Below are 17,262 nucleotides of genomic sequence, written 5' to 3' on the forward strand. Positions count from 1 at the left end.
CCTGAAATGCCAAATCAAATCTCAAACAAATATCACATCCTATCCCTTGAAACCAACAAGTGTTCACTCTTAAACCACCTCCCTTGGCTACCTGAAATAACTATGGAAACTCTTCTCCAAGGCTTAATTCCCCCACCCAGACATCTCTCCCGATTCCCATCTCTGATTTGCGCCCTTACCCCTTGTAAATAGGTAATGAATACTTTCATAAGGCCCTTCCCAAACCCAGATCCCCTCCTCCATCTCTAATCCTAGCACCTGTCATTGCCATGGCCTTCCCCTTTAACCATATTTCTCCCTAATAACATGCTGAGCAATCAAAACCTCAACATACCTGGTCAATGTGATGCATCTTGTTAAAGAAAGGAGATGAACCCTCCATGATTGCACCTGGCCTTTTCCCCCATTCAGTCTGAAAATGGCTGCAAAACACCTCGTTATAAACCATAGGGGCTGCATGTTCTCTACAGATGCTTGGACAAAGAATGCAAACCCTGAGCCATGCGCTTGAACCGGGTCGACCAGATTTCACTCAAGGACACACATTTTTTGAAATTTAACAAATAAAAATAAATGTTAATAGTTTAATATGTAAAAACATTTTTGTAAATAATCAAATCCAAAAAATGACTAAAATATAAAATAGTTGATTTGATTAGTGCCATAGTGTGAGTTTGGCCTGCCTGCTCACAAGTTGTAATCCATCAGTAAAACACTGAGCCAAATATGATTTAGTTTAAAACAAAAAAGAAAAGAGAAAAAAACAAGAATATGCTTCTCAGTTGTTTCAAGAGAAAAAAGTAGAAGCTGCTCATAGCTTCCAAGCAGATTTTAGAAAGCTCTCCACAACATCAAATTGACAAAAACCACAAAGAAATAAAGTCTTTCGTAACATTAAAAAGTATCTCTCTTGACATTAAAAAGTTGGAGAGGGGGAATACTCCTAAAGTTTTACACCACAAACACCGAACAGTGGCACATCTGGGCGATTAACAGGATGACTGAACCATAACAGTGGCTTTTCCTCTTTATCGAGATCCTTCAAGAGACGCCTTCGATTGATGCGTCTCATTCTCAATGTGTGTTCAACAGAAGCTCTTGACATCTACTTGGTGCCTTTCTTCCCCCGTGGGACAGCTGGTCAAGGGCCTCTTTAGAAATTGGATTTTACAGGAGTGTATCTTGCCTGTTCAGAATGACTCAGAAATTGCATCTTATTTAATAGTTTTTGTTCAATTGTGTGTGGAAGTGAAGTGATGAATCCTAGGCCAAGATGAAGGGGTAACTCTAGAAAAACAATTCCCTTCTCCATTGAACTAGTTTTGTTGACGTTAGCCGTATCAGATTGAGCACCGTCTATTTTTGGAGGGTGACTATCGGCAACGCATTGGATCACATTGGCACGCAACCAAAACGGGGCTAGAGCGAGATGTTTGATTTATTCAAGGCTGAACTTACTAAGAAAAGAAAAGAAGAGATTTAAACGGGAACTTCTGTCTCTGATGCAAGATAAGATTACAGTAATGGCAGAATAGGCAGCAGCAAGGTCGAGAAGAACCAAGTCAGTCAGTCAGTCATGGCCGACGTCTAAGGAACCTACTCGAGCTAAAAGGCTCCAGATCAACGATGGCGGAGCGGCCGTCCAAGATGAGCTCTGCCATGGCAGCCCCGTTGAAGCAGTTGTCCCCAATCGCCACATACAACCCCTCAACGTCAGGCATCTTCCCCATCACGGCTGACCGTCCGGAGTACACGGCAAGAAGCAAGCCTGCTCCGCCTCCACCTGGGCGGACCGGCTCGACGATCCCCTTGAGCATCTCGATCGATTCCGCCCTCGGCTCGACCTGGTCCGGACTGTCCGGCACCGGGGCGTCGTCTTCCGACATGCCGCATATGTAAACCTCGCCGTTGGGCCGAGGGGTACACCTACGGGTCGAGGCACTTCCCGTGGGAGGTGGTGTAGCTGAGGGAAGAGGGCGTGAGGGGTGATCTCCTCGGGCCTCAGCACGATGCTGTGCGCCTTGATCCCGTACACGCTGAACAGAGACGATATCAGCCCGAGCTTGGACGACCAGGGTCCCAGCGTTAGGAATCCCACCGTCAGAAGCACGACCACCATTTTTTACGGCGACCGACACAGCCTTACCCTCATCGATCCCCACGCCCTCCACTAGGTCCAGCTGGACCCCGTACTCTTCCGTGGCCTTGAACAGGAGGGTTCGCGTGGACAATCGGGGGTGGACCTGAGCGGTGGTTTCCGTCGTTCCTATGGTTTTTGGGGTTCCGGAAAACCGACCTACAACCCAAGAAGGGAGAAGACTGCCTCCACTTCCTCTGGCGTCCGACCTAGATGCTGGTGGCTGGCGCTGCCGTTGTTGGAAGGAGAGGGAAAGGAGGATGTCCAAGAGACGGTATCCGTAGGAGAGGTAACAGTCGAGCTCCCGAGCAAGGGTTCGGTGGAGCTGGGAGAGGGGGGAGGCGTTGCACCAGTCGAGTGCCAGGAAGCTACCGGCCTTGCCGGAGGCAGGCAGCATAGTCCACGGACTGTGACGGATGTGGCGCCTCTTCCCTTGTGGGCGAGGAAGTAGGCGGCGCACACGCCCACCCCCGCACACCACAACCCTTTTTGGGGTCCGACCACCGTCACCTGTGGTTGCGGATGAAGGCCGTTGCTTGTTGCGGAGCCTTCTCCATGCCTGATGATGATGATGAAGTTGCTGTGGCGGTAAAGGGTCGCGGATGGGCACGACTAAGAGGGAAAAGTTGCAGCGATGGAGAAACCCTTGCAACTAGAAAAGATGACGATGATGGAAGGAAGGTGCCTGCTGCCGCCATTTGTTTTGTTTTAATTTATTTGGAAATTTTCAAATACCCCAAAAGTTTCAGACTTTGCAAATGCCCACCTAATTAGGAAAATAAAACTTGTAGTGAATATATTTAGGAAAATTTTACTGCCAAAAACGATAGACCACTAAGTTTGTTCTTGATTATTTCTTGAAGGACATATATATATTTATACCGTAATAAGCCAATCAAGCAGGTCTGGTTCTTCAATAATTGATCCGATAAATATATGAACACAAATTAAATGTATTTTCATTAGACCCAATGTTTTTATATATAGTTGACAAAAGTATTACTAATTCAAGAAAAGATCAATTAGCTATTGTAACTATGTGAAATTAAGGTTTTTATTTAGATCTCAAAACTTAATCTACTTAATTTTGAGCCTATATAGAATTGGAAAAAGTGGTAGCTGCCTGACACTTTTTTGAGCTTATCACTAGTCTATCACTAGTAAATAAGGTTTGGAGTTGTTTTTTGCAAATCTACCTTGCAAATGTGTTCAGATTGATTTGCTAGAAAATGATACTTGGATAATGTTTTTTTTATAAAAAACATGATTTTTCATTGACTATTTTTTAAAATTGTAATAGTTGATTTTTAAATCTTATAAAAACCTAACTACTTATCATTATCCTAAGATTCAAAAATCTATTCCTATAAAATTAAGCATGTAGATCACATCTTATGATAAGATTTTAGTAGGGCAAGTAATTGTTGGGTTGATTGGCTTATCACAATCTAAATATATAATTTTTTTTTGAAAAATAATTGATAACAAACTTTATAGTGTAGAGTTGTGGTTTATTTTAGGGAGGTCAATGGTTCAAATAACATTGTAAGCAATAAATTCTTTTGCTAAATACATTCAGTTGACAGCCTACACGTTTTAGTTTCCTATTTACAAGGGTAAAATGAAAACTTCGCAACATGAGTTAGATTAACAACACATCATTAGTTTATGATTAGAGTCATTTGATTAACCCAAGTAAAAACTTTGGTAAACATTTGCAAAGTCTGAAACGTTTGGTGTGCTGATGAATTTGGCCTAAACATTTGGGAGCTATTTAAAAATTTCCCTGTTTTATTTTAGCTTTTTTTATAATTGATCGTTCCCTTCATAGTGAGGAAGAACAAAAGAAAGTCACACGACGCTACTAAAGAGATTAAAATAAAAATAAATAAATAAAATGAGAAAAATGACAGCCAAATCTTCTCTCTCCCTCTCTGCAACTAGCTTAGTGGTTTCCCCATGATTTTCAGACGCTTAGAGCGCGGTTAATGTAATGGCAGCTGGATCTCAATCGCTCTTTTCCTGAAACAAAGAACCAAGAAAGTCATGTTCACAAATTGAAGATGAAACACGAATGTTCGAAACCCCACCCAGCACCTTGGTTCAATCATAGCCATCAGAAGCTTCAGAAAGCCTTCGTGAACTCCCTTGGAAAGTATGAAGCCATCATTGCCAACCGTATCGTTCTTTTCACAACTTCAGAAAAAGCTGGCTTCAGAAATCAAATGCCTATTTTTTTGGGTTATGAAAATTTTACTTAATATTAAAAATGCACCTTATTGTTAAAAAACTGTATTTTCTCAAAAAAATGTTTGTCGATATTTTGAATTAAAAGGTCAAACGTCTCCTATAAATAAAGAGTTTAAAAGTTACATTTAAGTGGAAGCACAAATTTAATGTACTTCAACTTGCTTTTTAAGTGCTTCAACTGTTGCTTCTTACTCAGTCGTGTATTTCGTAAGCACTGGCTTCATGATTCATGCTTCATGCTTCATGCTTCATGCATCATGCATCCACTTCTGTAACTATGGATACTCACAACAAAAAAGGGAAAAACAAAGAAAAAAACAATACTTTACAGTGTGGTCGCAGCTTAACCTACTAGGCTACTACTATACATGCCGAGACTCAGTAATTTAGTACCATTAGCATTGTGGCCTAGTAATTTAGAACAAATATTCTGTGAGTCGAGTCATTTACAAGAGTCTCGGAACTAATGAAAATGTATCAAGCCAAGTAGTTATATATCTGCGGATTGCTCTTGTCTCGCTCCAAGTACTCACGATCAATAAGGCTTTCAATCCTTTTCTTCAAGTCCGCAGGTTTCACAGGGAACTTGAGCTGCCAACCAACATTATATGGTTTAATACTTTCTCTGAAAACATAAAACATGGTATCGAACATAGGATGGAGATTTCGCTGACAAGCTGACATTACCTGCTGAAAGAGCTCAGTGATCAAGAGAGTGTGGCTCAGTACCTTCCTTGTTTTCATTATCCGCACGATAGCTGCATCAACCTGCTCACCAACCATAGCGTACCACTGGTTAACTATACAAGCAGCAGTTGCAGCACGATAGCATACCAAAGATTAAGCACATAACTAATCACATGTATAGAGTTGAGAAACAATATCCCACGTCTCACTTAATTCATGAATCACAACATTTCTGAGACATGTCAATGACAACGGACAAAAGGCAACCTGATATTGGCGATCCTGAAAGACTCTCTCTGTAGTGCTTGTATTCTCCTCCACCGTCTCTTTCATTTGAATGGCATTCACCTATCCCAAACACAGCTTTAGCCCCCTTTTCAAATCCACACGAGTAAAGAAACAGAAGCATACCTTTATGCGGTAAAGCGGTGCACTGAATTCTTCATTGAATACGAAAGAATTTTCATCCTCCACATCTCGTCCTCTTGGTAACTGCAAAATCAAGTTAAACATGCCTAAGATTCCTGCACAACATACAGCCTCAGAAAATTCTGCTTTTGTGCACCTTCTGCAGGACGCGAACTTTCCCACAAGCAAGCGACTGCAGGGTTCTTCGCAGCTCTTTATCCTCAATCCCAGTGGAGTCCTTGATACTTTGAAAACTAAGCTTTTGTGTATTATTGAACAGCATCAATACAACCGTCTGTTGAGAACATGAACCACAGTCTTGAATAAATTGAATTATTTATTAGATAAATGAAAGTTCCAGATGCAATTCAAAGCTCCGAATGCCCACCTGAAAGAGGGATACGGCCAACTCCTTTTTACCTTTCGGAAATTCTGCCTTCAATACGCAGTGGCCCAAAGAATTTTGCCACATTAATCGCCGACCACTATATTTACTTAGATAGAACTCCTTGAAGATGTCCTGTTCAAAAACAATGTGAAAACAAGCACAATGCCGTCAAGAATGCATATCATGTTTCATAAACCTGCAATATTGGCAATACTTAGGCAAGTTTGATTTTACCTGATAAACATTTAATTCAATAGGAAGCCGAATATCCATTGGAGGATAAGTTGGCCAGTATCTGGCAAAACACATGAAAAATGGAAAGATCAGATGTTGATAATAAAGGGGCTTACTCGGTCACAATTCTAAAAGCAAACAAAATATAACCTACCCAGTCGTCAGGACATGGACATTCAGTTCTATTCCTGATGGAAGCTTTGTTCTGGCTTGAGATGACTGCTTGAAGGAATCGTTTATTTCTCTGGACAACTCAATGTCCTGAGAAAGCAAAACAGGTTAAAAACATAGCGTGAAATGTTAGGTGGTTGCAGCAAAGTTTCTTTCCTGAAAGAACTAAATGAGAATGTAACAGCGATGCGCCTGTAGAATCACAAACCAGATTTAAGTCAACTCGTAGTTATCAACAGATATTTTTGTAGTTATTGCAGTACATTATCTTCGCAAAATATTAGACAACCTCCACAACAAATTAGCCATTGGACATAACATGGACCCTTGCATTATAGATTTGCCACTCTTTGACTGCAGGCCTATTTTTTTACCTTCTACAGTCAAGGACAAAACATAACTACTGCACACCAAAAAATTTCACCTAGTTACAAGGACCAATGGTATCTGTAAAAAACTAGAAAGATCACCTTCTTAATTGACATAGTTCTTTGCCTTGAAAGAGAGAGAGATCAGCCAGTAGATTCCAGCTGTAATAAAACCCAGAAAGCACCCTAGTTACCCTTGACTAGCCAGCAGCGCTTTGGGGCCACAACAACAAGACCAACCATACAAAGGGAAACCTTAGCTTATCACAGCTCAATGATGCAGCAATCCAGTAACACTACTGCCCAAAAGCTTCGAAAAGAACTTCTCTACGTACCCCTTCTTTGTAGGCACCCTCCTGTCTTGGCCTTCAGATGCAACGGCTGAGATTTTGTGGCATGCTTGGCACCACCTCAATTGGCAGTTCTTTGTGAAACAGTAGATGACTAGAAGGATGAATTTTTACTAAATTTATATTCTAAATTTGGAAAATACAATCTTCACATGCCAAGACATTGATCAAGCAACAAGCACCCATGCTAGCTCTCAGCAATCAATACAACCTTTTCATTTGTTCTAGAAATGATCTACCAATGTCAATTTCATTTGCCTTGAGAGAGTGGAAAATAGATACAATGCAAGACCGTTGGGAGCAGTCCAACGACTAGAAAGACTGAGAAGGGAGGCTGTCCAACAGTCGTTGGACTGACTCCAACGGTCAGAAATATGACTGTTGGGAGCAGTCCAGCGACTAGTTGGACTGCTTCCCAACAGTCCAAAAACAGTTTAAATAAAAAACAAAAAGAAATAAATGAAAAAGACAACACAGTCCCTATTACAACATATACCATGACCAAAATACCCCTGATATATGTATATTGTATAAATATACTATATCAGGTGTATATATATAATACAATGTATTTTAACAATTATACGATCCACTTGGATTGTATTGATATTCATCCAACCTAGATGCATCATGAACAACTTGCATACGAGTTAGAGTCATTTCTACAAAATTTGAACTTCATAAAATAAGATTCACATATGTGACCATAATGTGCCTCCCTCATGTTACCATGAAAGAAAGAAAGGGAAGCAATAGCTTACCAAAAAATCATCATGCCATTGGCCAACAAAAAAATGGCAAATCTAAGTTTAGGTACAAAGATATCTGATGGTAAAAGGTTCCACTTCCATAAGCCATTAGGCTATAGAATTTCTTTCTATAGTTGCTGGTTGCAAGGGGGAAAAAAGGACTACTTAAATCCACAAGGAAAAGAGACTCATTGGATCCATGAGAAGCAAAGAAATATATAGACAATCTTCAATTCCATATTATAAAAAATGCAGTTTCTTTTATAGCAAAAATCTTACATAAAAATAAGGGATTTTTCCATATTAATTCCTGACTTATTAGCAAAAGACAAATCCATCCCTGCCACATGCATATTGGCATAACCATCCCTACCTTATTCAATGTTATGGCAATTACATCCTACTGTCAAACAACTGGTGAATTCATGGTCAATGATAAACTGTGGTTAGTGATTCTCAAAAATGGTCAAATTATCCCTTTTGTACCTCTCTCTCTCTCTCTCTCTCTCTCTCTCTCTCTCTCTCTCTCTCTCTCTCTCTCTCTCTCTCTCTCTCTCTCTCTCTCTCCTTTTGCTGGCATTGAACTGAGATATGGGTGGCACTGCCCATGAGAAAAGCGCAAGGGAGGGCACACGAATGGAGCAGCCAAAGGTGGGCTATGGGAAAGATATACATAGGACACACACACACAAAGGGAGAGTCCTTGGAGCCCAGACTAAGAATGGATGGACTGATTTTGAATGGGAGCATGAATCATCAACTTGTTTGAGGCTTCCTGTTCATGTAAAGAAGTTGATGGAAGATACATGGTAAATCGAAAGACTTATGCTTACCTCCTTTCCTTTTTTATTGTAAAGTTGAAATCTAACTAATTCATAATGATTACTTGACAAATAACAAAGCCATCCAAATAACATTTAAACCCAAAATTTCAGAAAAATAGAATATCAAAACCGTGCTTCAATCAAAGTTTCTATCACAAACAGGCAGCCCTTGAGGAGCAAATTGGTCATTTAACTGAAGGATGGAAGTTTCCATCACCTGCATTGATGGTACTTAACCTTGGGTAGGGTTATTAAAGAGGTGGGGATGATTATGGAAATGGAGGTAAAGCAGCGATGGATCAGTCTTTGGCTAATAAGTCAGAGATCAATATGGAAAATACCCTAAAAAGAATAAAAAAAACTTATGTAAACTAGTGCATTTTAATAATGACAGCTACTTCATACTTCAAGTTAATGGGAAAATTATACTAATTCTCTAACACAAAAAGATACATATTCAATTAACAGGCTACCAAAAACCCAATTATTCAATAAAGAAACTACTAAAATTTTTAATTGAAACACATCTGAACAATCTGAATTTTACTGAACCAAAAATAGAATTTTATCTTAAATGAGAAAGAAAAATAATAATAAATCCTAGAACAGTGCCCTGTTTCTGATCAGTATAGGATACTTCAATCTAGTTCTTTGACTTGTCCTACATTACAAAGCCGTTCTAACCCAGTCTCATTTGTTTCTTTTTTGTTAGGTATTTAGTCCCTCGTATATCAAATTCTCAGTAACAATTATTAGTCATCAATCCCATCAACTTATTATCATCTCTTACTACCATGCACATAGATAAAAAAATCCATCATGATCCAATGAACACCTTAATCAACCATGTGCCCCTTCCAACCCCCCAGCCCTAATGTCCTCATTCAAACCAAATGGTTGACTCATTGGCCCACTAATTATGCACGTGTGTGTACATAAATATAACCACACACACCTCAGTTTACATTTACAATGCAAAACGTGCAGTAGAGAGAGAGGTACAACTCAAAGGGATCTTGTGAAGTGTGTGGGAGAGAGTTCATTGAACAGAGATGGGAGAGATGCTCCTGTAGAATCAATAGACAGGAAGGGGGAAAGAGAGACTTCATTGGGAAATGCACAGAAAGAGAGAGAATTCATTGGAAAGAAAGATGGGAAGAAAGGGGGGCACAACTCAAAGGACTTTTCAAAAGTGCAGGGAGAGATTGAGAGAGAGGTGTTGGGGTTGGAGCGAGGACCTTGATGAAGACAAAAAAATGTGGTGTAGAGAGAGATAATAAATGAATTCAAAAGAAAGAATGTTTTAAGGATGGTTAGATTTTGCATTTTTCAGTTTTTAGGGAAGGGGTACAGTCATCTATATTTCAAAGCCCTCCAAGACTTTGGGCTTATGCTTGAATATAAATAAATAAAAATATATAGGGGTAATATTTGATCATGCTGACCTGACTGTTTGTATGAGCAAGAAATCATAGGCATGATTGTATCAGATTTTGGATCATATTTATTTGATGAAAAAACACGATTGTATCAAACGACAAAATATTGCACACTGCAGGTCATTGATTTCTCAAGGGTCATAAAATCGTGCCTATGTGTCATAACTGGATGGTCCAAGAGCCAATTCTCGCTAACCAAACCATGTAGATCACATCCATAAGGTTAGTTTCATGCAACACAATAAAAACAAATAAAAAAATGAAAAAGAAAACTCCTTTGTACGTAATAGAGACCTGACCAAATGTTACCCCATACCAAAGTTACCGGAAGCTTCTTAGATAAATGGGAAGCCCGCTTCCCATAAACTGGCTTCAGAAGCGCGATACTCCTCGCTTCTGAAACTTGATGGGAATCTCGATTTTCCACGCTTCTCCTATGCTTTCCACATGCTTCAACTATTCTTCTTATATGTTTTCTCACTCTATTTTTCATGTTTTTTATGTGTTTTCTCTCACGCTTCTCACTCACTTCCATGTGCTTTCTCTAAATTGGCAATCATTATTTTTAGAATTTTGTTAAAAAGTTAATTTTTACAGTAAAAAATCATCAAATTTAAGAATAGTCACTTTTATTTTAGCTTTTATTTGTGTTTCATTTCGATTCTCATTCAATTCTTATATTGTTTTTTTTATTCCTCGCTTCCTGCTTCCTATACATTTTAAAAGGCATCGCTTTTCGCCTCTGCTTCCCGTATCGTTTTCTACTTTTGCTTCCTAGTTTGGCAACCTTAGCTCATATATATATATATATAGTAGAGAGTAGCTGCCTACACCGATTATGCTGCCTACGGGACTTTTGAAAGGTTTCTTTCCATGTTTTTCTCGAATCTGACAGTACAGATGTGTTCTACGTGTTTGATTTTATAGGAATGGACTCTTGCATCATTTGATTCCGATACACAGGCAGGCTTTTATAAGGTTTGAAAATCGACGGAGCAAAATTTGTATAAATATCATAAATATTCAAGGGTTAAAAAACTGCATTTTTCTATCGAAAAACACAATCCAAGTGTCGTTTCTTAGAAAATCGACCATGTTGAACGCATCTATACCGTCAGATTTGAGAAAATCAACTCGGAAAGCCCCCCTTCACTCGTGGTAAGCTGTCGGAGGCAGCTCTCTCTCTCTCTCTCTCTCTCTCTCTCTCTCTCTCTCTCTCTCTCTATATATATATATATATATATATATATATATATATATATATATATGTGTGTGTGTGTGTGTGTGTGTGTGTGTGTGCCTGGATTATTCAAGTTTTAAACTTTAAACTTCCTACATAGGAATTATGACAACAAAGATGGAATTTTATTTGTCTTAGCTGCACATGAACCTATTCTTAAGTTAATTTTCATTAAGATACCATCTTTTACTATTTTAGATTTGTAATACTATTTTTATATTGAAAATCTTGATATAACTTAATCAATATCACAAGTTCACAACTAAATTCTCACTTATGACAATTGTAGTTGATAGCAACACTTTCTATACTAGTCTAGCAACTCATAAACATGATGAATCCACTTTGTTCAAATCACTTTTTTTAATACTTACCTACATCATTATATTTTTACCTCACTGCTACTCGAGTGTTGTATTTTGATGTCATTCACCCTCCTATCACTGTATATAAATTTTATATTTATATAAAATTATAAATTAAATAGGTGTATTTTTATATAAAAAGTAGTGTGTACATACACAATGAATAATCAAGCAATCCGATGTAAGCAATGTACCTTTGCTATGTGTCATATTAATAAGCAGGAGATTAACAGTTTCTAACAAACAGAAGATCCATATAGCATTGTTTTTAAAAGGAACCAAATAGTCAGTACAATCTCCATGTATTTATTGAATGAATGTTGCCAAAAATTGAGAAGAATATATACTTTTAAAAGAATATTACAGCCATGGCAAAAAGTAAAACTAGGACAGCTTCATCTAAGCCTGCATTTGATGGTAATACCCTTAGTTGTCAAACGCGGCACCTAGGTGCTGCCTAGGCAGCCTAGGCGCAGCCCCACCGCCTGGGCGAACAGGTTTGTGTGGTGAGGCCCTAGGCACTGCCTAGGCTTTTTTTAGAGCCTAATCTTTTTTTTTTTGAACAATTTTTTTAAGACATGTCATTTGTTTTCTTCTTCGAGGAAGAGCATAAAAAGAAGACGAAGAAGGAGAAGACATGTTATTTGTTCATTGCTTGTATTATGTCTATTGTTGAGAAGAAGACATTATTTGTCTATTGCTTGTATTGTCTATTGTTGTTAATTTTTTTGTATACATGATTTTATTTTTTGTGTATTGTTCTTCACATTATTAGTTGTATTGTTTGTTTATTCAATCGTTAATCTATTCTTAATTTATTTGAGCAAGTTAAGGTTATGCAGTGTTCAACAACATATTATTTGTCTATTACTTATTGTTGATTGATTTTATGTTGTATACATGTTTCTTATTATGTTTTTTATGTTTCTTTTAACTTTTTTATTTGAAGTACCGCTTAGGGCCCGCCTAGCACCTATGACAACTAAGGTAATACCTCACGACCGGTAATTTAAATGTGATTGAAAAAACAAGATGGCAGTAGAAGGAAAAGCCACAAGCTCTTACTGTCTCATATGAAACATATAAGTGCACAAGATGAGGAACCAGCACAGACCTTATTAAGGCTCAGCTTGGCAATTATTAGTGCCAGATAAGCTCAGTACAAGCTCAATCCAAACTTGAGCATGGTTCTTCAAGCTCAGATATCTAGAGCTCAACCTGACGAAAAGAAAATCTGAAAAGCTTTTTTCCTTTTTTGCTATAAATTACAATGTATACAAAGGCAACAAGAGCCGAATGTGGGACCTGAGAAATAGCATACGACAGTTACTGGGGTAGCATTTTACCTTAGGTGAAGTTTATGCACAAAATATGTACATATTGACTCTTAGGAGCCCAAGCCAAATTGAGCACTATTGGAGCATTGGAATGCTAAATCAACCTATTAACTTGGATAAAAAAACTGAGCTTGAGTAGCTATCAAGCCAAGATTTTTGTTCATTGGCTCACTCAACAGCGTACTAACATATGATTTTTGGTCATTTCAAAATGAACCTAGGAAACTCTCATTAAAGATATTTTTAAATCGATAAAATGAAATTCAGAACTGAACCAGATAAGAATGCTACAGAAATTAATTGCAATCCCCATCAAAATCAAGCCTCTGAGAATTTGTACCACAAAAGTCAAAATAGACAAAGAAAGACAACAATCCAATATTTAGCATCCAACTGGTAAGTCAACAATGTCCTTCATGTCCAACTCCACAAATGATTGCCAAATTAAATCTATTATAAAGGGATCTAGCTTCTTTCTTGACAGCAACTCTCACATCCGGTAAGGTTAACATCAAAAAAGATGGTAACAATGAAATGAAGAAAAGGAAATTTGTCTTGGAACAGAAAATCAGATACCCCTGGCCAGATGACAAATAGTGAAATCAACTGTTGCCAAGATGAAGACAACACTAACTTTGGAAAACTAGAAGGTCAAGATTATGATTTGAGGATACTGATAAAATGTGATGCAAATACGCGAATACTTGGAAGTTGAAAAGTTGAAAGAGTTAAATGTGGTATTAAGAGTGAATAGTGGTGAGATTAATGTTTTGAGTGAGTTGAAAAGTCATGGTTACAAAGGGTCATATGTTAGTGGGTTAAAAAATTGTAACCTATGAAATAAAGTGTTAGTGGTGTTAGCGGGTATACTAGAATGGTTTCCTTTGGGTAACTGCTGTTTGTGTTGCCTATATAAACAGACATTAGACGTGTGACTGTCTTTCTTTTTTTGTTTTGGTGTGTTCCTTCTTATTTGTAGTTCTTGTTTGCTCTTTAATATTATAAGTGAGATTTTCTTTTATCCTTGTGTGTTGGTGTATAGGAGTACTCTATCTTCCCCATATCCAACATTATTGGTATCAGAGCTTGGCTACATGAAGTTGGGCACAACACTATGGTGGTGAAGGCCGATGTTGAAGCAAATAAGGATGAACAATATATAGAGAAAGGCATAACAGCTAGTTTGACTAGTCAAACTAGCCATTAGAGCTAGTCTTTGCAGCTAGTTTGACTAGTCAAACTAACTGCTAGCCATTAAAGCAAATCCTGACGGCTAAAAACCCCAACAGCTAGTTGGTCATTCAACAACAAACAACAACAACAATTACGCTTTCATCCCAAAACAATTGGGGTCAGCGATATGAACCAAAAAAGAAATTCATTTTGGGTCTTCCACATGAATCCATTTCCTCCAATCATTTCTATCCAATGCCATGTCCTCGGTGAGGTTCAAAGCATTCATATCCTTTCCTATCATCTCCATCCAAGTCTTCCTAGGCCTACCCCGACCTCTTTTAACTAATATATTTTCCCATTTCTCCAACCTTCTAACTGGAGCATCATTAGGCCTTCGCCGAATATGTCCAAACCACCGTAAACGATTCTCTCGCATCTTATTTTCAATGGGTGCAACACCTACCTTCTTACGTATCTCCTCGTTCCGAATCTTATCTTTTATTGTATTTCCACACATCCATCTAAGCATCCGCATCTCAGCTACACTCATTTTTTGAATATGATGTCTCTTGGCAGCCCAACATTCCGTACCATATAGTAAAGCGGGTCTAATAGTCGTCCTATAAAACTTTCCCTTCAACCGCAATGGCATTCTACGATCGCACAACACTCCAGTTGCACTTTTCCATTTCATCCACCCAACCTTTATCCTATGATTTACATCTCCATCAATTTCTCCATACTTTTGAATGATGGATCCCAAATATTTGAAACAATCATTCACCGGTATTTCTTGCTCACCAAGCTTCACTACACTCCCATCACTACTTCGTTGCTTACTAAACCGACATTCCATATATTCAGTCTTACTCTTACTCAACTTAAAACATCTAGCTTCCAATGTTTGTCTCCATAATTCTAATAATGATAAAAATACAAAATACAAAAATAAAATATTTATTCATTTTAATAATGATAAAAAAAACTAATCTAGACTAAAGTATACATTAGGTATACTTACCTAAATCCTAAAAAGTACAAATAGAATATACCTAACAAATAAAAGTATACACAAAAAATATACTTTGGTAAACTTTTAATACAAGAAAAAGGAAATATAACAGAAATAAAAATACAAGAAAAATACCTAAGTACACCTTGGTATACTTGAATATATACAAACTATACAAACAATACATGTATCTTAACAAATAGTATGGGTAGATAAACAAAAAAAGTCATTTTTGACAATGAAATGGTAAAAAATGATTGAAAGGTAACATTTGACGACCTTATTATGCTCATTTTCAAGAAGTTGGAGGAACTAAAAACAGGCAATATAAACGTTAGCAATCAAAAGCATCTTGAACTGGTTCATGCTGATATATGTGAACTGGTACAAACACCATCCTTGAACAACATTAAATGTTTTTTATTATTTACTAATGATTTTTCTCGTATGAGTTGGGTGTTCTTTCTTGTTCAAACGTCAAACGCATTTAAATTTTTTCAAGAATTTAAAGCCCTTGTTGAAGAAGAAAGTGGGCATGTTATAAAAACTCTCTGCAGTGATAGAGGGGGTGAATTTTTATTTAATGAGTTTGGACCTTTTTGCAAGCAAAATGGCATAAGCAGACAATTGTCTGTAAAAAAACACCAAAACAAAACGGTGTTGTCGAGCAAACAAATCGAACAATTATAGAAATTGCTCGAAGTATGCTTAGTGAGAAGTGGCTCCCAAATGGTTTTTGGGCTGAAGCAGTGGCGACGTCAGTTCATCTTCTAAACATATCACTAACAAAGGCAGTGCGCAACATGACCCCATATGAAGCTTGTTGAAAATGAAAACCTGCTGTAAGTTCTATGAGAATGTTTAGTTTTGTTGCTTATGCTTTGATTCATTCTTATGATCGTGCCAAAATGGATAAGAAAAATGAAAAATGCATATTTTTTTGGTACAGTGATGAAACAAAGGGTTATCAGTTTAATCTTATTACTAAAAAGTTAATTATTCGAAGAGATGTTTTTTATGAAAATAGTTATTGGAAATGGAAAGGAGATTCAAGTCAACATCTAACATTTTTTTATGATGAACTTATATTGACTCAATCAAACGAGAATATGTTATCTCATGAGTTTTCATCTCCTTCCTCTTTAACTCGAAGGACATCGTCTAGTGATTTGAATGACCGTAACAGCAACACTCCTCCACAAAAGGTATAATCATTATGTGAAATTTATGAATCATGCAGTTTTGTTCCCATGGCTGTAGAGCCTATTTTTTATGAAGAGGTATGTGAAAAAGAAGAGTGCAAAGAATCTATGAGAGAATAGATTGTATCCATTAAGAAGAATAACACATGGGAGCTTGTAGACTTGACACCTGAAAAAGATGCAATAGGTGTGAAGTGGGTCTACAAGGTGAAGTGCAATCTCGATAGAAGTGTGAACAAATATAAATCAAGGTTAATTGTAAAGGGGTATGCACAAAAACCTAGTATAGATTTCTTTTAAACTTTTTCTCTTGTTGTTTGAATTGAATCTATTATACTAGTGTTGCCATTACCAGCTCAAATGAAATGGCAAGTTTTTCAATTTGATGACAAGTCGGCCTATTTAAATGGTATTCTAAAAGAAGATGTGTATGTTGAGCAACCATAGAGATTTGGTGTTGATGGAAAAGAAGAGAAAGTTTACAAGTTGAACAAAGCACTTTATGGTCTTAAGCAGGTACCAAGAGGATGGTATAAGAGGCTTGATTCATACTTTCAACAAAATGATGATTTTCGCTGAAGTAAAAATAAGCATGTGTTATATGTCAAAGTGGAAGGTAATGATGTTGTCATCATTTATGTTTATGTGGATGATATTATATTCAGTGGTTCTTCAAATCTTCTAGTTGAAAAATTCAAGAAAAGCATGATGCAAAACCTTGACATGACTCATTTGAGACTTGCATTACTTCCTTGGGCTTCAAATTCACCAAACAGTTGATGGTATTTTTATCTCTCAAGAGAAATATACACTTGATCTCCTTAAAAGTCACAATATGTCAAATTGCGAGAGTTTTACTCCAATAAATACAAATAACAAGTTGTCATCAAATGATGGAACAACACGTGCAGATCCAAGATTGTTC

General features: G+C 37.4%; 2 protein-coding genes across 2 annotated transcripts in view; both read right to left on the reverse strand.

The window, feature by feature from the left end:
- Positions 1-1,014: 1,014 nt before the first annotated feature.
- LOC149830992 (D-amino-acid oxidase-like) lies at positions 1,015-2,886 on the reverse strand. Its single transcript, XM_090013598.1, has one exon. It carries the CDS (start codon positions 2,532-2,534, stop codon positions 1,575-1,577), a length of 960 nt encoding a protein of 319 aa, XP_089869724.1. The 5' UTR covers positions 2,535-2,886; the 3' UTR covers positions 1,015-1,574.
- Positions 2,887-4,654: 1,768 nt separating this feature from the next.
- CUL4 (cullin4) overlaps positions 4,655-17,262 on the reverse strand; it is a 53,000-nt gene continuing 40,392 nt past the window's right edge. The window contains exons 10-17 of the mRNA XM_090013597.1: positions 6,259-6,365; positions 6,105-6,165; positions 5,871-6,002; positions 5,640-5,777; positions 5,486-5,566; positions 5,342-5,422; positions 5,075-5,155; positions 4,655-4,978 (exon numbers count right to left, since the gene is read on the reverse strand). Coding sequence (XP_089869723.1) covers positions 4,865-4,978; positions 5,075-5,155; positions 5,342-5,422; positions 5,486-5,566; positions 5,640-5,777; positions 5,871-6,002; positions 6,105-6,165; positions 6,259-6,365 — 795 coding nt within the window. The 3' untranslated portion in view covers positions 4,655-4,864. The remainder of the gene's footprint in view (positions 4,979-5,074; positions 5,156-5,341; positions 5,423-5,485; positions 5,567-5,639; positions 5,778-5,870; positions 6,003-6,104; positions 6,166-6,258; positions 6,366-17,262) is intronic.

This window comes from Nuphar pumila, chromosome 7 (genome assembly GCF_984573655.1).
Source record: "Nuphar pumila chromosome 7, dmNupPumi1.hap1.1, whole genome shotgun sequence".
Lineage (NCBI taxonomy): Eukaryota > Viridiplantae > Streptophyta > Magnoliopsida > Nymphaeales > Nymphaeaceae > Nuphar > Nuphar pumila.

What these genes read in the sequence shown, in the direction of transcription:
- LOC149830992 (XM_090013598.1), bottom strand. Translation starts at nt 2,534, where the DNA reads ATGCTGCCTGCCTCCGGCAAGGCCGGTAGCTTCCTGGCACTCGACTGG.